Source organism: Pantherophis guttatus, chromosome 5 (assembly GCF_059756535.1).
Source record: "Pantherophis guttatus breed Tessera chromosome 5, ASM5975653v1, whole genome shotgun sequence".
NCBI lineage: Eukaryota > Metazoa > Chordata > Lepidosauria > Squamata > Colubridae > Pantherophis > Pantherophis guttatus.
Genome location: NC_142067.1, coordinates 83,543,321 through 83,569,696, shown reverse-complemented (window position 1 = coordinate 83,569,696; position 26,376 = coordinate 83,543,321). Strand labels below are relative to the sequence as shown.

General features: G+C 37.8%; 2 protein-coding genes across 3 annotated transcripts in view; one reads left to right on the top strand and one right to left on the bottom strand.

Annotated features, from left to right (window-relative positions):
* CLTRN (collectrin, amino acid transport regulator) overlaps positions 1–3,681 on the bottom strand; it is a 36,313-nt gene extending 32,632 nt beyond the window's left edge. For both annotated transcript variants that reach the window (XM_034436010.3, XM_087895254.1), the window contains exon 1: positions 3,568–3,681. The gene's annotated coding sequence lies outside the window, so the exon portion shown is untranslated. The remainder of the gene's footprint in view (positions 1–3,567) is intronic.
* A 1,982-nt stretch (positions 3,682–5,663) lies between these two features.
* ZRSR2 (zinc finger CCCH-type, RNA binding motif and serine/arginine rich 2) lies at positions 5,664–25,211 on the top strand. Its single transcript, XM_034434790.3, has 11 exons — positions 5,664–5,768; positions 8,554–8,633; positions 10,331–10,403; positions 13,996–14,104; positions 15,452–15,538; positions 18,003–18,041; positions 19,758–19,876; positions 21,444–21,657; positions 22,508–22,563; positions 23,363–23,472; positions 24,428–25,211. Exons 1-11 carry the CDS (start codon positions 5,713–5,715, stop codon positions 24,874–24,876), a joined length of 1,392 nt encoding a protein of 463 aa, XP_034290681.1. The 5' UTR covers positions 5,664–5,712; the 3' UTR covers positions 24,877–25,211.
* Positions 25,212–26,376: the final 1,165 nt, after the last annotated feature.

Genomic DNA, 26,376 nt, shown 5'->3' with positions numbered 1-26,376 from the left:
TTAACTGGTGAGTGGGAGTTTAGGACTATGTCAACTTCAGGAGACATCGTAGGACTACACAGCTGCTACAATATCTAATGCAGTATAGCAGGCCTTCTGGCTACTCCTCCAATTACTTTTTGCAATCTTCTGAATGTTCTGTAATCGGGCCTGGGAAGGTTGCTTGGAAAATTCTGGGGCTGGAAGAGAAAATTGGGTGAGAGGCGAGTGTGTTGTTCCCTCTCCCCTAGTTGAGAGCTGGGGGAGGAGGAATGGCTCCCTGCTTGATGGGTGAGAGCGACTGGGCAGGGTGTTGTTTGTGCATTGAGTGGATGTATTATGAGTGCGTTGGGAGATAAGGGGGTGCTGGATATGACCCCTCTGCGGCAGTGAGGAAGGGGTGGTGTGAGTTTGAGGGAACTGAGACCAAGTGTTATAGTGCCTGTAAGGCTCAACTTGCCCCTGATGGTTTGTCAGTTGGAGAAGGTTTTCCCTTTTTTAAGGAAGAATATTAGTGATGGGGGATGGAATGGTTTTCAGGGAAGGCAGAGGAGGGCGGTCTATTTCAGTGGAGTCAGATAACAGGAGATATGAGAGGCGGGGCGGGGGACAGGTACAGGGAATACAATCTTGGTGTTTAGTACTGTGTTCTGCCCCCTTGAACTCACCTCATTTCCCTGGTCATCAGATCTGTGGTGGCCCTGGTCTTAGATGGCTGCTTTTAAATGTCAGATCAGCCTGCAATAAAGCTAGCCTTATTGCCGATTTGATCCTTGAAGAAAAGGCTAATCTGGTTTGTATAACTGAGACTGGCCCAGAGGGAGGTGTTCCCCTCTTAGAAATGTGCCCAGTGGGTTATTGAGCATGGCACCAATGTAGACCTCAGGGCCGGGAAGGGTGTGTGGCTGTTGTTATCAGAGAATCTCTAGCAGCCTCCAGAGGCACTGCTCCACAAGTGCCTGGCTGTGAGATCCTTTTTCTTAGGTTGGGCTCAAAGGATCAGGTGGGATTGCTGCTGCTGTACTAGCCTCCCTGCTGTGTGGCAGTTTCCCTATCTGGGCTCTTGGACCTCGCCATAGAGTTGGCAGTGGTATTCCCCAAGCTTATAGTTCTGGAGGACTTCAATCTGCCATCCCTGTGGGCAGGGTCAGAAGTAGCTCAAGATTTCATGGAAACCATGACTTCCATGGGTCTGTCCCAGGTCATCCAGAGCCCGACTAGGAATAGTGGTCACACACCCGATTTGGTGTTCTTGTTGGAGCAGTGCACGGGTGAAATCCAGAAGGCTCTGACAGGTTCTGGAGAACCGGTAGCGGAAATTTTGAGTAGTTCGGAGAACCGGTAGCGGAAATTTTGAGTAGTTCGAAGAACCGGCAAATGCCACCTCTGGCTGGCCCCAGAGTGGGTTGGGAATGGAGATTTTGCAGTATCCTTCCCCAGCCACACCCACCAAGCCACGCCCATGGAACCGGTAGTAAAAAAAATTGGATTTCACCACTGGAGCAATGCCTATGTGACCTGGAATTGGTGGACTTGTCCTTGGTTCTCCCGTCATGGTTGGATCACAGTCTGTTGGCAATGAGTTTCTCAAGAGCTGTAGCCCCCCCACCCCACAGGGAGGCCTGACCTATTAAATTGGTCTGCCCTCGTCAACTAATGGACCCTGATGGGTTCCAGAAAGAGCTGGGGATTATAACTGCAGATTTGCTGTGCAGTCCAGCCAAGTTCTTAGTCACTGTTTGGAATAGGAAGGTGACTGAGGCTCTGGATAGATGTACACATGCAACCTCTCCTTACCCGTAGACCTTTCTGCCCTCCATGGTATACAGAGGAACTGAGAGGGATGTAATGGATGAAGAGACATCTACAGCGCTGATGGTGGAAGACAAGGGATGAACTGGATCGAACATGGGTAAGAGCTGCTATTAAAGCGTACCTTGTGGCAATTTGTGCAGCGAAGTGTAAATACTTCTCTGCACTAATTGCATCTGCAGATAATCACCCAGCGACCCTCTTTAAGGTGAGCCTTCTCCTCCTGGGGAAGGAGGAGATTGAGGTCCACCTGAAGGGGCATGCTGAGGAATTTGCATATTTTCTGGAAGACAAAATTGCTCGACTTCATGCTCAGTTAGGTGTCGGCATGGTTGCTGGTCCAGTGGAAGCCCTGAGGCAGGTTCTTGCCCTGTTATCTGGGAACGGTTTGACCCTGTCGCTCCTGAGGAAGTGGACAGGATTTTAGGGAGTATGCACACAAGCATCTGTGTGTTTAGACCCAAGTCCTTCCTGGCTTGTGAAAGCTTCCCGGGAGGTGACAGGCGGGTAGACTCTGGTGGTGATTAATGCATCCCTAGGAGGGGATAGTGCCCCAGTAGTTTAAGGAGGCGGTGGTCCACCCTCTTCTTAAGAAGCCTGGATTCTACCCTGTTCGATAATTTCCAAACTGTCTCCAATCTTCCCTTTTTGGGGAAGGTTATTGAGAAGGTGGTTGCACAGCAGCTCCAAAGGTTTTTGGATGAAATGGATTATCTAGACCCCCTACCAGGATTCAGGCCTAGATATGGGACAGAAATGGCACTGATTGCGCTTTTGGATGATCTCTGGTGGGAGCAGGATGGGGTAGTGCATCCATCCTTGCTCTACTTGACCTCTCGGCGGCTTTCAATACCGTCGGCCATGGTATTCTTCTGGTGTGGCTTCGGGGGATGGGAGTGGGAGGCCCTGTCCTATCTTGGTTCATTCCTTCTCTGCAGCTGCTCTCTGTCAGTGTTGATAGGAGGGGAAAGATCCAGCCCTCGGCCACTGCTTTGCGGGGTTCCGCAGGGCCCAGTACTCTCTCTGCTCCTATTCAACATTTATATGAAGCTGTTGGGTGAGATCATCCGTCACCATGGACTGAGGTATCATCAATACGCTGATGATACTCAGCTGAATGTCTCAGCACGTGGTGAGTTAAGCGATGCCGTGTCCTCCCTCTCGCAGTGCCTGGAGGCTGTTAGGGGCTGGATGGGGAGCAACGGATTGAAACTGAACCCTGGCAAGACTGAGTGGGTCTGGGTTTCGGGTTCTTTGGCCCAGGGAGAATTGCCACCTTTGGTCTTTGATGGGGTGGTACTACCCCAAACAGACCCTGTACATAATCTGGATTCTCCTGGACTTGCAACTCCTGCTCGAAGAGCATGTGGTGGTTGTGGCCAGGAGGGCCTTTGCGCAACTGAAAGTTGTCCACCAATTACACTCTTTTCTGGACTGAAAATCACTATTCACGGTCACTCATGCCCTAGTCACTTCCTGTCTTGACTATTGCAACCCGCTCTACATGAGGCTGCCCTTGAAGAGCACACAGAAGTTCCAGTTGGTGCAAAATGCAGTGGCCCACATGGTTTTGTGCAAACCTCAGCTCCTGCGGGAGCTGAATTGGTTGCCAATTTGCTTCCAGGTGCAATTCAAGGTGCTGGTTGTCACCTTTAAAGCTTTTATGGCTTGAGATCAGGTTCTGTGAGGGACCGTCTCCTGCCAGTCACATCTACCCAACCCACCAGAGCAGTGAGGCAAGGAATGTTGCAGGTCCCATTCCCTAGAGAGATATACCTGATGGGACCCAGAAGAAGGGCCTTCTCCATGGTGGTTCCTTCTCTGGAACATCATTCCTCCAGAGATTAGAATGGCCCCCACTCTAACACTCTTCCGGAAGGCGCTGAAGACCTGGTTCTACCAGCAGTCCTGGGGAATGCAGAACAGGATGAAGCCCATTAAATGGCTCGTGTGATGTGTTGTCGCCAGGGCAGGGGGCTACTTTATTTTATTACATTATTTTATAAATTTTTATATGATTATTCTCTTTTATTAGTTTTATTGTTTTATATATGAGGTTTTTATATTTCTGTAAGCTGCCTTGAGTCGCCATGTGTGAATAGGTGGCAATATAAATTTCCTATAAAATATTAAATAAATAAATAAATGAATACATACATACATAATAAATAAGTAAGTAAAGTAAGTAAATAGCACTTTCTTTATTCCTTGCCAGAAACAGCCAGGAGCAGCAGGGTGCAGCTGGTCTAGTCTCAACTCATAATTGGCAATTCCTGGCAGAAAAAAGAAAGTCAGCTAAACTGTCTGACCTGTTTTTGTTAACAAGCAAGGTATAAGGTGTGTTTTTGCAATGCTTGATAATGTGCAGTTATCTAATTTTGACAGTAGTGTCACAATACAGACATATAAAAGTAGGGCCTATAACCTAATATGAGCTCAGAGCAGTCATACTTTGTTCTGCTTTGCTGTGGAGATCCTATGCAGTTCCTTGCATGAACCATTCAACTGCTTCCAGAGATTAGAGATAAATGCATTTGCCGAACAGGTAGTCCTCGATTTACAACAGTTCATTTAGTGATCATTCAAAGTATAAACAACACCAAAAAAAGTGACATGACCATTTTTCACACTTGCAACACTCTGTTGCAGCATCCCCATAGTCATATTATTTATTGTCCACATCCAGCTTGAGTATCCAAATAAAAGTCCAGGCTCATTTTCTTTTCTGAAAAACTTACTGGTTTATTGAATACATAACATGGGAAGGCTTAAGGTATACTAACTCTAAGTTTCTTAGGCCCCAGTACATAGTATTAAATCAATTTCCCCAATCCCCTAGGTTTCCATGTAGACCAAGTAAACAAGCTCCCGTTATTATGGGAACTATCTGTCTCACTTGCACACCTGTTAAATTCTTCTTGAAAGTTTCCAGTTTCTCACAAACTTCAGTGGAGCTGTAGAAGTTTCGTTTTCCCTAGTTAACCCTCTTGTAACCAACACCTCCTCCCCCACTTCCTTTAATGACAAGTTGAAACGATGAGATACGTAGATGCCAATATTTTATTCTTGACATTTATATTCAGATGCTTGACAACTGGTTGATATTTATGATGGTTGCAGTGTCCTGGAGTCATGTGACCATCTTTTGTGACCTTCTGACGAGCAATCAAAGGGGAAGCCAGATTCACTTAACCACCATGTTACTCATTTAACAACTGCAGTGATTCATTTAACAAATGGGGCAAGAAAAGTTGTAAAATGGGACAAAACTCCCTTAACTGATTTCTCACTTAGCAACATAAATTCTGGCTCAATTGTGGTCGTAAATTGAGGACTACCTGTATATACTTTACTCTCTCTCGAATCTGCAATAGAGGTGGCCTGCCCTGGATGGAATCTGAAAGCAAACCACTTCAGATGTCAGAATTCTTCTGATTTGCCATTACATTTCAATTACAAGATATGAGATGTACATTAACAATGTAATGCCATCCAAAGAGGGTTTTTTTCTTTTTCTTTAATGTGCTTCTTTATTCTTTCCTTCTTTGTAGAGATTACAAATCCCTTTCTTTTTCTGGAAGCCACTTTTTTCAGTGCTTGTAATTTTGAACGGTTACTAAATGAACTGTTGTTCATTCGAGGACTACCTGTATTGTTAAATTGAGCTCTGAAATGTGAAAACTTCTTACTTTCATTTTGAACTCAGACCGAAAGCGTCTGTTAAGGATATTGAGCAGCCTTTAGTCTAGCGATGCCTTCAGTCTAACATTTTTATCACTATGGTCCAGTACTTTCCTCGAGTCCTCCGCTCACCTCGCTTTGTTCCGGACTCTTGCCAGAATTATAAAGAACACTTTACGGAAGAGAACTTGCGTCACGTCCGGCTATCTCTCGTCACGTGACGATTCTGGAGACTCTAATATGGCGGCGTCCGTGTCCCCGCCGCCTGCGCCAGTTAAGGGGATGGTGAAATTGAGGTAAGAATGAGCTAGTTGTGTGTTTTGGTTCAGTTGCTAGGTTGAGAGATGTCTTGTCTTGCTTTGGAGGTGATGTCTTGGTAGTACCGTTTCTTATTCTGAGCTCTCTGTGGTCACTTGTTGCTCTTGGATGATCGGAGTAATCTTTCCTCTGTCATCGAGAAACGGAGGAGCTGTAACCCTGAATTCGTGGCGGTTAACGGAGTAAGAATAAAGAGGATTAATTTTGCAGGAGACAGCTAGCAAACTGTAATGCCAAAGATCTCGTGAGAGATGCAGCAAGTGGCTTGCAGAGAATATAAATATGGTTTAGATAACGTGAACTTTGAATGTCAGACTGCATGGGAAAAGCTGCAAACAGACTGGTGTAATTAATAAAGGAAAGGAGGGGCGTATGTGCGATATAAATAGATTATGACATCACTTAGGGATGGAGAATAATAAACTAAAAACTAATAGTAAGCCTTCTGTGTGTACATTATTCAGTACTAATATGTCCCTCTACAGAAAAACAGAGGAGTAGCAAATTTTAAAAATTGGGACAATATGAGTATTTTTTATAAAACACTGCATCTCAATTCCCAAAACTATTACAGTGTCAGACATTAACAAAAGCCCCTCTTTCCCCAAATTCAAAATTATGAGGTTTAAAAAAGCACTAGTTTAGGTGCTTAATTAAGTTGGAGAGGAGATATTTCTCTGAAAGACTCCTTTCTACAAGAATACTTTGGTTAGAGCTTAGTAATTTATTGCTATTTGATTGGGGGTGGGGGTGGGTGGGAGAGAGAATAGAGAAAAACCTGAACAATAAAATCATCTGAACTTTCATAAGTTCATGTGTTAAATGTTTGGAACCAAGTTATTGAAGGATCAGGATTGCATTGTGACATTGCCATATACACATAATCCTTTTTTTATCATTGTGTCTGGATGACACTCTTCAGGGTTGAGTCTATTCTGGCAAAACAACCGTTAATTTAGCAGGTTGTGTGAGCTAGCTAGGCCACAATTCTAAGCCATAACAGTGTTTACTTGTTGAAGGTATATTTGTGAATCTAAATATTGCCTCTTGGTCCTTCTCTCTTGAGTTGTCATTTCTAGATTTAGTTAAACATTTTTGACATGATCAATATAGAGCTATAGGATGTTTCTTCAGTATTGTTTTTAATTGGGCATCTGTATCTGTGGTTTTTGCTGGAAAATTGGGAATTCAATTGTTTCCTTAGGATCCTTTTTTGGAATGCAAGTTTACAGTGGGGATGAGTGGGAAGGGTTTGATCTGAACGAGCATCCTAGTAGCAAGGCTAAATTTCTTATGTTTCTATTTCACCCTATGATCAGTCTTATCTAAATAGGCATCATTAATGTCAATTTTGCATTGCTGTTACAGATGGTCCTTGACTTATGACCACAACTGTTGCTAAGTGAGACATTTGTTAAGTGAGTTTTGTTCCAGTTTACAACCTTTCTTGTCTCATTTGTTAAGTGAATCACTGCAGTTTTTAAGTTAGTAACATGGTTGTTAAGTGAATCTGGCTTCCCCATTGACTTTGCTTGTTAGAAGGTCACAAAAGGTGGTCACTTGACCCCAGGTCAGTGCAATCTTCATCAATATGAATCAGTAGCCAAGCATCTGAATTTTGATAACATAACCATGGGGATGCTGCAATAGTTATAAGTGAGAAAAAGGCTCATAAGTCATTTTTTTCAGTGCTGTTGTAACTTCGAAGTGTCACTAAATGAATTGTTGTTGGTCAAGGACTGCCTGTAATTTTAAGCCTCTCATCCCTTTCTAATATATATTCTAAATGAGCCTTCATGTCTGGTTTGAAACAACAGCTTAGAAGTGACATTGGTCACCTAGATCCCCACAATGGATAAATGGCTGCAAAAACTGATGGAGTTAGCAGAGATGTCTAAATTGACTGTGCTGATCAAATAGTTTTATTTCTGCTTAGAAACTGCTTCTGAACTTTGTGCTTGAGGTGGAAAAAAATGAAACTTTGATTTTGAATTTTATCAGTTATATAGATTTGTTGTTATAGAAATGGCTAATTAATACGATTATTTAAAAGTAAAAAGTTGGGGGTCGATGTTAATATCTTATTTTACTGCAAAGGGAGTCAGAAGTCAATGCCTTTTTTTTCCCTTCCTCCCCTCACTTTCCCTTTCCTTTTCCCCCTTTCCCCCTTTCCTTTCCCTATTTTCCCAGTATTTACTTTTGTATTCTCTTTGTACGCTTTATTAACTATTAACTATTTAACTATTAAGACAAAAAAAGAAGAAAAAAATATATCCACATATCACTTGCTCTGAATTTATGTCCAAATTCAGAATTTGGTGCTGACAGCTAAGTAAAAAAAAAACAAACAAACCCAGATATATGTGGATTATATTCTTCTGTTCCCAGGAGAATCTGAAAAAAAAAAAAATAGTGCTGGATCTGGCCCTCAGGTTTGTATACTAGCAAAAGGACCCAAAACAAAACATATTCTAGGCTGAAATCTATGCTTACATTATTTCTTTTTTCTTTGGTATTTTAATATTTGATATCTTTAATAATTAAGAATGGAGTATATTTACGAGAAGTAAATTCTACAAAAGTTAGTTTTATTTCTAAAATATTAATCAGAATCCACAGAAATTCCACTGAGTTCAATGATTAATAACTAGTAAGAGAAATAGAATTGTAGCAAAATATATTTAAAATATTATATATTTAGGATCTGAGAATCTTAGTATTTTATCAGTTATCAAAATAAAAGAAAAACTATTTAATCTTCAGCCACAAAAGGTATAGAGCTCTTTTGAAGAAAGAGAAGCGGAAGAAAAGGAGACAATCTCTAGCAAGACTGAGAGATTCAGGTAAACAAAAATATATTCTGATAATGAAAAAACAAATACAAATATTTTTTCCCACTGTGAATTATGTTCTAGTGATCAGAAAGGGTTGTCAATTTCCACAGTTTTGAAAGTGTGTGTGTGTGTGTACATATATGTGTAGGCATATGTGTAGTGTGTAGACATTTATGTGGAGTGTGTAGACATTTATGTCCTGTGTGTGTGTGTGTGAGAGAGAGAGAGAGAGGGAGGGACGGAGGGAGGGAGGGAGAGAAATAACTTTGAGATTACAAAAGATTGGCTATGTAGGCAGTAGTAGTAAGCTACTGCTGATGATTTGATTAAATAGTACTGGTAAAATAGGTTATTAATTATTAAGAGTTTGAGTTCTTACATACAATCTGTACAAAATAGTCGATGGACAAAATTGAAATATAAGCAGACTTGAGGAAACCTCAATATTTCTTGGGGAAAAGGAATGTTTGGAATAGTTTTAGAATATTTGTGTGGAAAGGTTCATCCTAAAAGAGCAACATTCCCTTAATCCAGTTTCTTTGGTATATAAAATTGAATCTTAATTGCTTTCATTTTGATGAAGTGACTATATTATTTAGGTTACTGTAGTGCTTGGCCCTCCAATAAGGTTTGGGAGTCTAGTTGCATCCATGATTACAGAAACATAAAATTAATTGAATTAGGTCATTCAGGCCATTCGGACCAATCCTCTATTTAAGGCCTTATTTATTTATATTTTATTTAACTATTTCTATACTATAGACTCTGGACAGCATAGGACAAAAGGATCCTGGAGTATCTAATCCAAATTAAAACAACACAATTACTAAATGGTTCCTTATAGGTATTTGTGATGGTCAAAGACCCATTGAACAGGCTATTAAGACCTGTGGTGGTACAGTGGTTAGAATGCAGTACTGCAGGCTGCTACTGCTGCCTGCTGGCTGCCTGCATTTCAGCAGTTTGAGTCTTACCAGCTCAAGGTTGACTCAGCCTTCCATCCTTCTGAGGTCGGTAAAATAAGGACCCAGAGTGTTGAGGGCAATATGCTGACACTGTAAACTGCTTAGAGAGGGCTGTAAAGCACTGTAAAGCAGTATATAAATCTAATTGCTATTGCTATTTTCAGGGCCTTCTGAAGTAGGAGAAGCTGTGTATATCTTTTGTGTCAAGGGACTATTACCAAAAGAACTTGACTGATGTATCTCTTACTTTTTCTTGGGAATGGGCATATTAGATCCACTGTAGATATTTGGAACAGTCAGGCATGCTTGGTAAACAGTACCTGATGTAACCCAGCAGTATGCCATTCAGAGCTTTATATGTTCAGCCAGTACTTTGAACTGGATCCATAAGTTTATTGAAAACCAATATAGCACTCTTAAGATGAATGTAACTGTAATGTAGTTAGCTTCCCGTAGTAGCCATCTGGCTGTTGCATTCTAATCCCCTATAGAGCACAATTTGCTATAAATTAATTTAAAGCTTCTCCAGAAAATGTCCATCTTTTTCTAGACATAGGAGAATCTACTACCTTTCTTGGAAATTAGTTGTATTGTCAGAAATATTATAGGAACAAGAAACAGAATTGACTTTCTATAATTGAAATGGATTAATATTTATTTAAATAATGTGGAATGCACTAATCTGCCTCTTAACCAAAGATGAGCAATTGGAATTGTGTATCTAATTCTTTTTCTTTATAGAAAATGCAAATAAAGATGAACCAATTTATGAAAAAGAACTGAATGAAGAAGAGCAAGAACTTGAAGATGAAAGGTGAATAAACAAATTTAACCTATAAACAGGCAGCTCAAATTTCTGCATGCTTACTTATATTCATTAAGGTATTCTATCTAGGTATATAACTTGAAAGACAAGTGTATACAGTGCATTCAGAAAGTATTCAAACCCCTTTCACTTTTGTCAATTTTGTTTTGCTGCAGCCTGATTCTACAGTTGTTGAAATTCATTTTTTTCTCATTAATCTACTTAGTACCCCATAATGACAAAATGAAAACAGAATGTCTGAAAATTTATCAAAAAGAAAAAAACTAAAATATCACATTGGCATAAGTATTCAGACCCCTTCATTCAGTATTTTGTTGAAGCACCTTTTGCAGCAATTATAGCCTCGAGTCTTTTTGGGTATGACGAACAAGCATTATGCATCTGGATTGAGGGCTTTTCTGCCATTCTTCCTTGCAAATCCTTTCAAGGTTGGATGGTGACCATCTGTGGACAGCCATTTTCAGGTCCCTTCCCCAATTGTTCAATAGAGTTCAAGTCAGGGCTCTGGCTGGGCTACTCTAGGACATTCACAAAGTTTTCCCTAAGTCACTCCTGTGTTTCTTGGCTGTGTGCTTAGGATCATTGTCATGTTGGAAAGTGAACCTTCAGTCCAGTCCGAGATCCTGAGTGCCGTGGAACAGATTTTCATTGAGGATATCCCTGTACTTTGCTCCATTCAGGTTTCCCTCCAGTCTCTCAATCTCTGCTGCTGAAAAACACCCCAACAGCATGATGTTGCCCCCACCATGCTTCACTATTGGAATCACATTGGGCAGGTGATGAGTTGTGCCTCGTTTCTTCTACACATAATGTTTAGAATTGAGGTCAAACAGTTCAATCTTGGTTTTATCAGACCAGGGAATCTTGTCCCTCACAGTCTGAGAGTCCTTCAGGTGGTTTTTTGCAAACTCCAAATGGGCTTTTGTGTGGTTTGCACTGAGAAGAGGCTTCCATCTAACCACTCTGCCATAAAGCCCAGATCTCCACACAGGATCTCTGGAACTTCTGTCAGAGTGACCATTGGGTTCTTGGTCACTCTCTTACTAAGACCCTTCTTCCCCAATTACTCAGTTTGACTGGGCGACTACTCTTGGAAGAGTTCTGGTAGTGCCAAACTTTTTCCATTTGAGAATTTTGAGGCCACTGTGCTCTTAAGAACTTCAGTGTGGCAGATATTTTATTGTAGCCTTCCCCAGATCTGTGCCTTGTAATAATCGTATCTTTGAGTGCTGCAGGCTTTGACTTCATGGCTTTTGCTCTGCTACAGCATGCATTGTCAGTTGTGGGACCTTCTGTAGAAAGGTGTGTGCCTTTCCAAATCATGTCCAATCAATTTAATTTACCACAGGTCAACTCCATTCAAGATGTAGAAACATATCAGCAATTATCAAGAGAAATGGGAGGCACCAGAGCTAAATTTCAAGTGTTGTCTGAATACTTACAGTCAGGTCCAGAAATATTGGGACATTGACACAATTCTAACATCTTTGGCTCTATACACCACCACAATGGAGTTGGAATGAAACAAACACAATGTGCTTTAACTGCAGACTGTCAGCTTTAATTTGAGGGTATGTACATCCAACTCAGGTGAATGGTGTAGGACTTACAGCAGTTTGCATATGTGCCCCCCACTTGTTAAGGGACTAAAGGTAATGGGACAATTGGCTTCTCAGCTGTTCCATGGCCAGGTGTGTGATATTCCCTCATTAACCCAATTACAATGTGCAGATAAAAGGCCCAGAGTTCATTTCAAGTGTGCTATTTGCATTTGGAATCTGTTGCTGTCAACTATCAGTGAAGCAAGCCATCATTAGGCTGAAGAAACAAAACAAACCCATCATTAGGCATGGCCAAAACAACTGTTTGGAACATTCTCAAAAAGAAGGAACGCACCGGTGAGCTCAGCAACACCAAAAGACCCGGGAGACCATAGAAAACAACTGTGGTGGATGACCGAAGAATTCTTTCCCTGGTGAAGAAAACACCCTTCACAACAGTTGGCCAGATCAAGAACGCTCTCCAGGAGGTAGGTGTATGTGTGTGAAAGTCAACAATCAAGAGAAGACTTCAGATGTAAACCATTGGTGAGCCTCAAAAACAGGAAGGCCAGATTAGAGTTTGCCAAACAACATCTAACAAAGCCTTCACAGTTCTGGAACAAGATCCTATGGACAGATGAGACCAAGATCAACTTGTACCAGAGTGATGGGAAGAGAAGAGTATGGAGAAGGAAAGGAACTGCTCATGATCCTAAGCATACCACCTCATCAGTGAAGCATGGTGGTGGTAGTGTCATGGCGTGGGCATGTATGGCTGCCAATGGAACTGGTTCTCTTGTATTTATTGATGATGTGACTGCTAACAAAAGCAGCAGGATGAATTCTGAAGTGTTTCGGGCAATATTATCTGCTCACATTCAGCCAAATGCTGCAGAACTCATTGGATGGCGCTTCACAGTGCAGATGGACAATGACCCAAAGCATAATGCAAAAGCAACCAAACAGTTTTTGAAGGGACAGAGGTGGAATGTTATGCAATGGCCAAGTCAATCACCTGACCTGAATCCCATTGAGCATGCATTTCACTTGCTGAAGACAAAACTGAAGGGAAAATGCCCCAAGAACAAGCAGGAACTGAAGACAGTTGCAGTAGAGGCCTGGCAGAGCATCACCAGGGATGAAACCCAGCGTCTGGTGATGTCTATGCGTTCCAGACTTCAGGCTGTGATTGACTGCAAAGGATTTGCAAACAAGTATTAAGAAGGGAAAGTTTGATTTTTGATTATTGTTTTTGATTATTATTCTGTCCCATTACCTGTGGTCCCTTAACAAGTGGGAGGCACATATGCAAACTGCTGTAAGTCCTACACCGTTCACCTGAGTTGGATGTACATACCCTCAAATTAAAGCTGACAGTCTGCAGTTAAAGCACATTGTGTTTGTTTCATTCCAACTCCATTGTGGTGGTGTATAGAGCCAAAAATGTTAGAATTGTGTCAATGTCCCAATATTTCTGGACCTGCCTGTATGCTAATGTGATATTTGAATTTCTTTCCTTTTAATAAATTTTTAGGCATTTCTAAAATTCTGTTTTCATTTTGTCATTATGGGGTACAGAGTGCAAATTAATGAGAAAAAAATGAATTTCAACAACTGTAAAATCAGGCTGCAGCATAACAAAATTGACAAAAGTGAAGGGGGTCTGAATACTTTCTGAATGCACTGTAAATAGCAAAGTGTGTAAACAATTTAATACATGTAGAACATTCTCTTATTTTCTCTATCTTTAATTGATTACTCTCTAATAATTACTATATAAGCTGCTGAACTTGTCTTCTGATAAACTTTATATATAAAAGGTATACGGTATATAAAGTTTATATACAGTACACCTTCTTGGTCTTAATCATATCTGCTTGGAAATATGCCTCATGGGTTTAGTAGAAGTTATTCCCTAACAGGCAGCCTCATTGGTGACATGTTAATTTTCATCAGTTAATTTAAAGAAGGAATAGCAAATAGAATTGTTTAAAATGAGACAAACTCTTTGATTCACTGTTAACCTATTATATTGGAAGGCAAAGGCTTCATGAAGAATGGTTGCTAAGAGAAGAAAAGGCTCAAGAAGCTTTCAAGATCAGGAAGGAAAGAGAAGAGGCAGCCAGAAAACGTCAGGAGGAAGAAGAGGTATAGTGTACCTTTTGAAACAGTGAAATAGACTCCTAGAATTAACTTTTGAATCTTCGAACATCATTAATGCCTTTATTTCAAAAAAGAGAGCAACACTCAAATTGCCATGAACTAATATTGATAATGCAGCACTATATTTGGAAGAGATGCTAAATAAATAACAAAGGGAGCAGTTATGTTATTTGTGATTTAAATTGCATAGACATAAATTAAGTTTGGTTGATTACAATAAAATATGGTCAGTCTTTATTGAAGCTATTTTGTAAAACTATAGTTATATTTCTGTGAGAAGCCCTTAAATGTATTTAATTTTATTTATTTAAAACATTTATATAACCACCCTTCTTATATCAAACTTCGAGTGTTTCCCAATCAGCAAGTAAAACAACACCAATTTAAAAATAGCATAACATATACCTATTAAAACCATAAACATTAAAAACTTAGCATCAAAGTTATGTTTCCAACATCATTAAATCATCATTAAATGTATTATTTTGTTATGTTGTTCCATTGCTTTCTCTTCAATAATGCATGTTTTTATCTTTTATAAATAAAGCAAACATAATTGGTGGGTGTTGTAAAATTATGAGAATTTCCATGTAATCAAAACAACATGATAGCATATCTGACAGGTAGAAAAATAAAGAACAAATGGAGACCAACCCAGCCTTCCAAAAGAAGGAGGACAGTTCTCTGTTATAAAGAGTGGAAGGAAAACAAAATATAAGAATGTTTGATGGGTTTTTTTTCTGTGTATGGCTGCTTTCATCATTGGAGATGCCAAATGTTTTGTTTATGGCTTCTCTTTTCTTTTTCCTTCTTATGATCTTACCTATTTGATTTCTTCTGTGCTGGCTTTTTGGCTCATCCTTGCCTATGGAATAAGCTGACAATTAATTTAAGCAACTTCTGTGAAGCAAGAAATCCAAAAACTACAGATGAGTAAGGTTTACTGAAGACTATAGGAATCTGGAATCTAAGCATATCACCTACTTCAGTAGCTCAAAAATAAGCCCTTGAAACAGGACTCCAATTTTTTTTTCATTTTGTTTTCCTTTCCGCTGTTTGTAAGACATTGGATGGGCTGTCATGTTTTTATTGTTGCAGCTGTAAGATTTGCTATTGTGTTGTTTTTCTCTACAGTAGCTATGTGAGAAAAGTAACTCACAAAATTTATCCACATTGAAAAATTAAATAAATTTGAATTGGTTCATTGGTTAAAAACCAGACACCTAATTAATTTCAAGGAAACAATATTAATTTAATACGATGCAACAATATTTGTACACATTAATTTGAAATGAATTTTCTAGATAATAAATGGTTTATTCTTTTTTTTAGCAAAAAATAAAAGAAGAATGGAAAAAACAACAACAGAAAGAACAAGAGGAGGAAGACCGAAAACAACAAATGAAGAGAGAAAGAGAGGTGATTCCTGCTCTAGGAGGATAAATCCCATGCATATCCTCTCATTGTACTCATGTTATAAGAGTCCTAAGTTACTTCAGTGAGATATCAGATTTTTAAACAGAGAGTTTGAGTTGGAGAGTGCCAATCAGTTTGTTCAAAGAAATCTCATTTGGAATATGTCATATGACTAACTATTGTCCAAGAAACAGTCTGATTCCTGGGTAGTAATGTTTCAAAGGGAGAATATAAGACACCAGAGATGGCAGCCAGAGAAGACAGGGAAAGCAGGAAAGGATGATTGGGTGGCAGTGTAATATATTGCGTAAGCACAGCAATGGCAGCTGATGGTAAGTAGGGGCTGGACACTGGTAATGTTGGTGGTTGGGCAGGTCAGTGGGATATGCTGCTGAATGGGGAGAGAGGGGACTGTGTATACTGACCATTCCATAAAATCCCTCCAGTTTCCTGTGGTTTTGTTTTGGCTAGTTTGGCCAACAATAACCCAAGCTTTGTATCAGCCAAACTGCAGCTCTACAGAATGGGGGTTTGGCAGAACTTCTTGAATGCTGTGTTTCTTTTGAGTTCAAAATATAGCACACTGATGATTCTGTCTTACTAATTCTAAATTAGATCATTATGTAAACTATTAAACTAATACTTCTGAGTGTAAAGGGACAGGCTTGCACTGTAATTCAGTGTTAAATTGGAAAGAATACAGAATAATGGCCAACTTTACCCTTCAGACCTCTCAAATATATATAGTATCCTTTTTGTACATTTGCTTCATCTTGCTACAGCTGGTAATTATAAGTTTTCTGAGGCATAAAGAAAGAAAAATCACAAATTTGCAGTACCCTTTCCTTGATCAATGGTTGTGACCAAACTACCAGCTCTATTCCTATATTGGCAAATGAAGAAACTCCATGGCTTTTGGTACAAAAAGCAGGCTTCTTATTAAGAGAATGTAGAAATGTAGGAAAATTATATGTCAGTTATGTAAACTTTATTTAAAGTTGTAGCAAATAAAAATTAACCTTGTTTAAAGTTTTTAACATGGAATTATACTGCTGCGATTCCTTAACTTTTTTTTTCACTTAAAGATGTTGCAGCTCATCTTTACCTGGTTTATTCATCAAGACGTATCTTTTTCTATAGCTTGTTAAATGGGGGAAGAAACATATTACAAAGGTTTATTTTTATAGGTTATACTTTATAGAATCTTTGAAAGTAAAAAATGAATATGTCTATTGCTCAAATTTTGGCAAAAAATTGAGATTTGTCATTTTATATTGATATTTAAAACTTAGAAAGAGGAGCTTGGGTTATAGAAATAATTGAAGTATAGAATTCTTCATTAAAAACTTGGTGCTATAAAGACATATCTGCCTTCAATATCATTTTAATTCCAAGAAGTGTCCTGGATCCCAAATGAGTCATGTAAGTTTTCTTAGAAAATAAAAGCTAGTGCTGTTTCAGAGTCTGGCCACAAAAGGTAAGAAGTGCTGGAAAGTGTGGTAGGGAGCTTATGTCTCCCATGGCAGCTCTTTTGTGAATGAGCAACATTTCCAAGTGGCCATTTTGCCTGAACACGCACAACATAATCCAAGTATGCCCACAACCCTGAAAGGTTAGACCTACTATTTATCTATAAAAGCTGAGCTGGAATAAATAAACCTGATATTAATGTGAACAAGTATTGGACTCAGTGTGAATATGGTCACTGAGGAATCATAATTGAATGATTTTGAGTATCACTGGTTACAACTGAAATTCTGATATATAATGAGAAATCAGAAGCTGTTGATTAATTCTTAATTACCCTTAGTGCTTATGGTTGTGGCTTTTTTTAAATACACTTAACGCTAGTACTCAACTTTATTTTTGCAACTCTAAGCTTTGCTATTCAGACATTATTTGCTCAGTTAAAAGTGCAGCAATCAATGCAGCAAGTGAAGTTGAGCATATTTGACCTTGTAATTACCATTGAGAAAGTTGAATATAAATCAGTGTTTCTGGTACATAATTTGCAGAGTTTTTGATACAATGACATTCTGATACTTGTCCCCTATAATATACCTATATTAGAAAGGGAACCAGTCTCATCCAAATTCAAAAGATCGATGCAAAGAACACATAATATATTTAACTCATTGCAGAATTATATTGCTAACTTGCAAAACTAAAAAGTCAGAATATCTTCTACACTTCCTTTATAATGTTTAGGGCTGTGTTTTGTTGACAAAGGGAATGTGAGTAGATATGGAGGAAATTATTTAAAATATAATTTAAATGTTTTATCTCTGTGTGTGTACAGTATGTTGTATGAGTGTATACATACATGAATACATAGAATAATATGTAAGCCTTCTCTCAGTTGAACTAAGTAAAGCAATACTTAAAGCTGAGCATTTTGATCTTAACTAAACAAATCAGATGTCAGGATTCAAAGTTTTTACTAGTTCTGTATTTGCACCATTTGTAGGACGCCGTGCAGAAGATGTTGGATCAGGCTGAAAGTCAGGTATGTTTAGAGCAGGGACACAGAGCATTTTAGCTAACGAGAAATATGGTTTGTAATTAATAATTTGGATAGGCAAAGGACTACTACAAATGCAGGGATACCATCAAATGTGTGATGCTAGAATTTCTGTGGTGGATTTTTGTGAGATAAGAGAATTAGTAGTTTGTTTGTTGTTGATGTGTTAACCTGATTTTAACATTAGATCTTGAAACCTTACAACTCTGTTTTCTTTTGTGGAAAGTTATATCTCTTTTTCAAGATGTGTTGGTACTAAAATTTAGTAGCTTAATCTGGACACTGGGAAAAGGCATTGGGGAACATATGTGGGTTGTCCAGTCCTGCTTTAGAGATAATATAAAATGGAACAGTGATACATATTTAATTATGCTTTGTATCAGCTTTTTATATTGCTGCCTATCAGCTATTTAATGCAAATACCTTTCATAAATAATTAGATGCATAAATATTTGTTCAAAAGCATGCAAATGCAAGTAGATAAATAGGTACCATTTTGATGGGAAGGTAGCGTTCCGGGCACCTCGGTGTAAAATCATGCTGGCCACATGACTACAGAAGTGTCTTCAGAAAACTCTGGCTCCCTGGGCTAAAAACAGAGATGGGCAGCACCCTAGAGTTGGACACAACTAAAACCTTTATCTTTATTTGGAACAGTGCAGATATTAGTTGAAATGCTTTGTGAAAGCATAAACATATTTTAGTGCTGTTATGTATGTCAATATAAATGAAGGAACAAGAGAATTCTTTCTATTTGGAATGACTACAACACAGTGTACCAAGGAGATAAAATATCTTACCATCCACATATTGACAGCGGCACGTATAGTGTATGCTCAGAATTGGAAATCTGAGATAATACCAACAGAAGAAAAAATAATAACAAAAATAAATGAATGCGCAGAGATGGATAGGCTCACAAAAGAGCTCCAAGATAAAGAGAACACTGACTTTTATTTAGTTTGGCAAAAATGGTACACATGGTTAGAAGGAAGGATAGGGCCAACAACATAGGACACTAGGAGAACATAACTCAAGAATTGCAGAAATAGATACATGAGATGAGCCATAGGATTGTATAAATAAATGGTTAATATGATTGTAGAAAGATACTGCTGAACTTCTATGAATGTATTAAGGTATAAGCAAGTAAATTTGTAAATAGTATGATTAAGGAAAATTGGTTAAATGGACATTAATCACTGATGCGAAGGTTTTCTAGAAGTTAGTCGATTGACTTTTTGTTAATGTATAAGTGTTTACATGTATTTGTGTTTTACGTTTGTTTATGTTAATAAAATTTAATTTAAAAAAATGAAGGAACAAGAAAAATTAATTACATATTACCTAATTCATAGGGGCACATTTTGGATAGCTTTATTTGATTTAAAGATATCTCTTCAGAAAGTAATATCAGCAATGTCATAAATTCATCAGTAAGTGATAATGTCTTTTAATAGGGAATTATGTTTCTGAATATTTTGTAACATTAGATATGATTGTTTAAAACTGTGTGGAATGTAATGAAATTGTCAGCCCCACCCCTGTTTAGTGATGAAATTTTATTTTCCCTTTATTTAATGAAGTTAGTGATGTTTTTATAGAAAAGCTGATTTATTAGGTAAATGTACTCATCAGAATGCATTTATAAACTTTATTTTGTTTTATTATAATGGTATTGTTTTTGAAAAAAAAACACAGCCGGAAAATGTGGCTACTACTTGGCACAATCCTGAGCCTCCAGAGAATATAGGCACCGAGAAAGATCGTGCTAATTGCCCTTTCTATATTAAAACTGGAGCATGCAGATTTGGAGACAGGTAATTCAATCCTAATTGAATAATTAAAATAACTAGTAATGGTTTTTTCCTACAATATTAATTAATACATTAAACATTTTGGCTTATATCCGAAGGATGAAATTTACTCACTGAAAGACATTACATCTTGAGATGAATATCCACCATGGCAGCTATTGCAGTATTTTAATAATTGATGAGCAAGCTTCTTCACCTGGAAAAGTGACTCATTTCTCCTCCTCCCACCCCCACCCCCTTTTGTGTTCATCTCCAGATTAGCTTTCAACTTCTGGAGAAACATGGGAAACTGATTTGGGTGTCATGCACATCATTGAATGGGTAGTTCTGCTCAAGAAGGAGCTCATTTTGTGTATGAAATAAATGTGGGGTATAAAGTTACTGTTGCTGTGCAGTTTATATGAACAAGAAAGGTGGCATGGTTGATTAGTTGATTAATTTCAAGAATTTTATTCTGTTATTCAGTAACAATAAATTTTAGTATTTTGGTTAATGGAAAATGCCCTCAGAACAGTTAAATGGTGAATAAGTAGCTCTGCTTTGCAGGAAAGATTTTAATCTAATAAATTCCTTTTAATGTTATAATCTGACACTCCTAATATTATTTTTCTTTGGATACTTTAGTGAAAAGGCTTCAGTACTGAGTCCTTAGGATAATAAATTCTCATGCAAAATCTATGACAACATATTTTTAGACCTCTGCCATATTTGTGGCAGGTGATCTCAGCCTCAAGCCACACCTCAGGGAAATATGGGCGAGACACCATATTTGAATGGTACATCTAAGAATGAGAAAAATGTATTCAATTTTCAATATACAATTAACTATATTCTCTTCTTTTATTTTTTTGTGTTAATCAGAAATATTGTGACAAAATTATTCCTATTAATATTTGTTTTGGAACTTATACAGGTCTGCTCATTCTTTGTCTTTTCTGGCTGAAGGCAAGAGTCAGGATATTGCATAAAGTAAAAGGAATTGACCCATACATTATTAACTGACATTTTTAATAGTGAGTTGCATGAATCTAAATGTAGTTCAGGATACTTTTTATAGACAAAAATAAAACCTGTATCCTGAAAGAAAAAGCATCATTTAAATGAATGCATTTGAAATGCGCCACATATGTTCTTTTTACATCTTTTGACTGGCCAATCTCTCATCATAAGCTTGCGTTCTTGAAGACACTTTGGAAATGGGCAGCATGTAAGATAGCACTTCAGATAAATCAGAGAAATAATTTATGAAGTAATGTCTTTTCTTTCCATTTCCTATCACAAGTGAAAGAAGATTTTGTTTGTCTGAAGCTTCTGTGTATGCTACAAGAATTAGGGAGTAATTTGAGGATGACTAATAATAACTGGAGAGTTATTTAAATCAATGGGTGGGAATCCATAAGTATATATTTAATAATCAAAAATTAAAATGTCAGATGCTTCAAGAATGGCTTTAAAGTAAGTGATAAATGTTGCTAACATTTATATTTCACTAGGCTTAATGTTCTGGTGAAACATGTCATACATGATCAGAATTTTAGTAGGTTCAGTGCCTTTTTCTTTTTAATTGTAGGTGTTCTCGGAAACATCATTATCCAAGCTCTAGTCAGACCCTTCTTATCAGGGGAATGTTTGTTACCTTTGGGATGGAACAGTGTAAGAGAGATGACTATGACACAGATGCAAGTCTAGAATATAGTGAGGAGGAAATTTATCAGCAGTTCGTAGATTTCTATGAAGACGTACTTCCTGAGTTCAAAAATGTGGGGAAGGTTATACAGTTCAAGGTATGAAAAGATTTAGTTTGGTATTTTCTGCATGCCTTAGTTGTGAATTTATAAACGTAGAATTATGGAAAATGTAGGACCTCAGTCTTGTGTGAAAGAAGTGGGGAGGCAGAATAAATTCGTAATTTGGTTATAAATGAGTTTATGTGCTTTTTCTTGCTGAAAAAGATCTGACAAGTGATGCCCCTAAGCCAAACGAGTGGGAAAAAAATGATGATCCTCTGGTCAGTTTATAAGTGGAAAATAAGGAAGTATTTTTTGTCTCCTTTTCTGCCCTTCTATGTAGCCTTGGCATATTATTTTCCTTAATGTCTTCTTTGATCCCAACTCTCATTGTCAGGTTGGTATAACTTGGACACATAAGGAACATTTATATTCTGACTCTCTATTCCAGCAAGAAAGGAGCTAATGACCCAGTTGGTCTTAGGTCAAGAAGATTTAGCTGAATGCCAAAGCAAGTTCAAGTACCTGTTGAACTTTTGAGGAATGTAGCAAAATGCTAATTTTAACAGTGAATTAGATACCGTTTTGAATTTTACAAGTTTACCACCCACCTATGAAACAGCTGTTTGCTTACTAAGATAAGTAAGCACACAACCAGCTTATAGCTCTTTGAATAGGATGATGAAATTAATGCTTTGCTCCTGTAAATAGTGTACCTTGTAAAAATGTATTATTGTGTAATCCCTTGTTCAGTACTAAGACCTGACAATCTAATTCCCAATACAGTATGTGCAAGATTAAATCTTAATATAAACACAAAGAAACCATATTTACAAAATTAAGGGAAATGCTATGAGGATTAGTTTTTTCCAGATATAGTTTGAATGACGTTTTATCTTTTACATAGGTGAGCTGTAACTTTGAACCTCATCTTCGAGGAAATGTCTATGTTCAATATCAGTCGTAAGTATTTAACAATAAACAATTTAACTTAATAAAGATCTTACAAAAAGTTTTAAGGCAAAGCGTTAATGGGTTGTAACCGAGGGAAGTATATTTCAGCATGTCGGTGGCCCCTTTTGAGCATTAATTTCCTATAACTCTGGCCTGTTTTGTAAAAGATCTGCAGTGGATTATGTGAAAGGGAGTTTCCTCACAAAACCAGAAACCGTTCCTTTTTAAGATTTCCTATCACACAAACAATTTTAATCATATTCTGATCCTTCCTATTAAACATTAGGTTAAGATAATTCAGTGCCCATTTGCTTTGACCTGCACAGGTAATCCTTGATTTACAACCAGTCACTTAGAAGTTATAACGGATCCTGAAAAAGATATTTATGACCTGGATTTAAAGTTCCGACCCCATCCCCCCAACCTCCAGAACTTGGGCACTCAGCAACCTACCCACATTTACATGTTTGTATCCTAGGGTTACATGCCATGATTCACACTTTTGCATTTATTTCTGGTTTCTAGCAAAAACTGCCTCATAGTGAACAATGGGTTTACCTTACAACTGTAGTGTTCATGAGTGCTGTCTGCTCAACAAATGTTACAAAAGTTATAAAATTGGACAGTCACATGGTGACTTACATAACAACTGTCACGTTATGACCATAACTGCAGGTGTTAAGTCGATGACTACTTGTGTAGGATGAGTGATATTAAGATGTTTTCTGCTTGCTTTGCAGTATCTCTTGTTTTCATGCTTCTAGTTTCATGACAGTCTAGCAATATGTTCTCAATTTGATTTTTAAAGAGAACAAGAATGTCAGGAAGCTCTCAGTTTATTCAATGGTCGGTGGTATGCAGGGCGGCAGCTGCAGTGTGAGTTTTGTCCAGTAACAAGGTGGAAAACAGCTATTTGCGGTAAGTCAGTGAAACTCTTGATAGTTTCTGTCTTTATGATGGAGGGTTGTTTTGCACTTTTGCAGTGAGGCTGCCTAAAAATATTTCCAAACCGAGTAGGAAGTGATGAAATACAATTTTATACTGCTATAGCACTTGTAGGTTTCCATCCAGCAGATTGCTGAGGTCATGCCATAATCCTCCATTAATGGGCTCTCTAGGTCTAAATTGGCATGTTTCTTTAGGACTCGTAACTTAGTATGACAAAATGCATGTTTAGCTACTGCTGCATTATTGAATGTACTGGAGAAATATCTCAGACATATGCAGAGTTATGTATGGGATATTCTGGAAAAAGCTAAAATTTTTGAAAACACCTTTGCCTAAATATTTCTGTTCATTGGTTGATTATATGGATGGTGAACCATGCACAAAGCCTTTTTAGATACTGTAATATTTTGCAGACATAGATTTTATTTATTTATTTATTTTATTTCCAATTTATATACCGCCCTTCTCCCTGAGGACTCAGGGTGGTGTACAGCCAGAATTAAGAACATGAAATACAAATATTAAAAAACAATTAAAATATATATAAATTTGGCCCAAAAATTAAAAATCACAAACCAATTAAAACATTTAAAAATTTATTCTTAAGCCAGCCCGGCTTGCTGGAAAAAGTGGGTTTTAAGGGCATGGCGGAAGGCACTGAGGTCTTGGATTCTCCTTATCTCTGGGGGCGACTGATTCCAGAGGGTAGGTGCCCCCACAGAGAAGGCCCTCCCCCTGGGGGTCACCAGCCTACATTGTTTGGCTGATGGCACCCCGAGGAGGCCCTCTCTGTGGGAGCACACAAGTTGATGGGAGGTCGTCGGTAGCAGCAGGATAAATGACAGAGATAAATGACAGAGTGTACTGAATGGAAACATAATCTTGATTTCAGATTTGATAACTTTTAAAATAAATTCTTTTTCAGGTTTGTTTGAAAGGCAAAAGTGTCCAAGAGGGAAGCATTGTAACTTTCTTCACGTATTCAAAAATCCAAATAATGAATTCTGGGAAGCCAACAGAGATATTCACATTTCCACTGACTGGGCTAAAGAGGCAAGTAAAAACTCTGAAAGGAGAAATAGATTGGGGTACTATGAAGAACATTATAGCAGATCAAGAAGAAGGAACAGTCAAAGTCCCGATTATTCATACAATAAGAGAAATGGAGAATCTGAAAGAAAAAAATCTCATCATAAGCATAAGAAAAGTCATGTTTCTGAGAAATTGGGCAGTCGTGGAAGGCAACGGTCACACAGTAATAAAAAGAAAAGACGGAATCGCAACAGGAGCCTGACATGTAGTCGTAGTAGAAGTCCATCTCCTACAAGAAATAGAGGCAGAAAGACATCTAGTAGCAAAGGAAGGAATAGCTGAACTTGTTGGAGAATTACTTTTAAGACTTGGATGTGTTTTGAAAAATATCTATAGTTCTGTTAGATCAATTGTACATTGTTGTGCCCTAAAATAAAGCTGTTATGCACTACCCTATCTTAAAAGTTTTGCAATAAATTATAAGAAAAAAATGACACACATTCCCTGGGACTTGTTTCATTAACATGCTGTGGAAAGTGGATATTCTTTTTTTTTTAATTCTTTAGCTAAAATAAGTATTGTGTTGTAATTTAAACAACTGAAGTAACAAAAATCTTTGGCTTACACTTCGTTTATAAATAAGTCTTACTGCATTAAATAAGTCTACTATACTTTCACATTTGTCCGAAGGTACATTTTTGATTATATTTCCATTCAGCGGTCTCCATACTACCAAAAAAAAAAAAAAAGCCCCTAAGAAAACAATACTTTGCTAGAATCACCAGCATCCAGTATTAGCATGCCTTCTCCATCCTGCTACTTTCTAAATGTGATAGTATATCTGACCGAGTTGGCCATGGCAATTGTCAGACTGCTGTGGAGTATTAAATTTGTGAAAAGCTTTGTTCTCTATGGCACCATTGCATAAAATGATTAATTTAGAAGTCAAGAATTTGGTCATATAGTGTGTCATTTAAAACACCTTTTTATCATATTAAATAAGCTCAAATTGAGCTCAATTTATATCTCTAGCTTGGGGATTTCCTGGTGGTTTCCCATCCAATTTTATTCAGCCATTTTAGGATTAGCCAAGGTCAGCTTGTTGCCACCTGCTGTGACCTGAACACAGGTAATATAAATATGCCTCTATAAGAGCATCTTCCATGCATAGCTGCTGATCTTGACATTTTTCCTAATTTGGCATGCTATTCAAGTTCCTTGTCCTATAGTATTTTTTGCATATTTGTGGATTACAGTGGATAACTTTTCTACTTCACAGCTTTAATTTTAATAAAGCTGTGCAGTATTTGTAGTATGCTTCTCAAATCATTTCTGAAGCACTCTACTCTTTCAAAAAAACTAGATTTTTTGAAACTTATGAATCATCACATCCCCAAAATGTTGAATTCCTTTTTGTTAAGGGAGCAGATATGAAATTTGCCTCAGATTTAGTAACTCCACCTATAGTAAAACTACTGCTTACAAAGCAACTACAATTTCATATATTGCAACATTTTTTTCTAAATAAATATACTTCAGTCTTATCATAGGACTATAAAAGTAGAAAATGTAGAAAACCAGAATGTGGTATTATAAGATTTAACAAACTTTATTATAATACATAGACTTTGCGATTTGCACCTTTTTTCTTGACTGCCTCATTCTTCTGCATTTAAATCCTTTATCAGTTAAGCTGCTTTTGTGACTTGTAGCTTACAAAAATTTATAGTAAAATTTCAAAAGATGCTACAAAAGTCATGTTTGGCTACCATAGACTAACATGGGTCTCAGTTGGCAATTTTGTACTTTAGTTTTCATTAACTGGTATCAGTAAGTTTAACA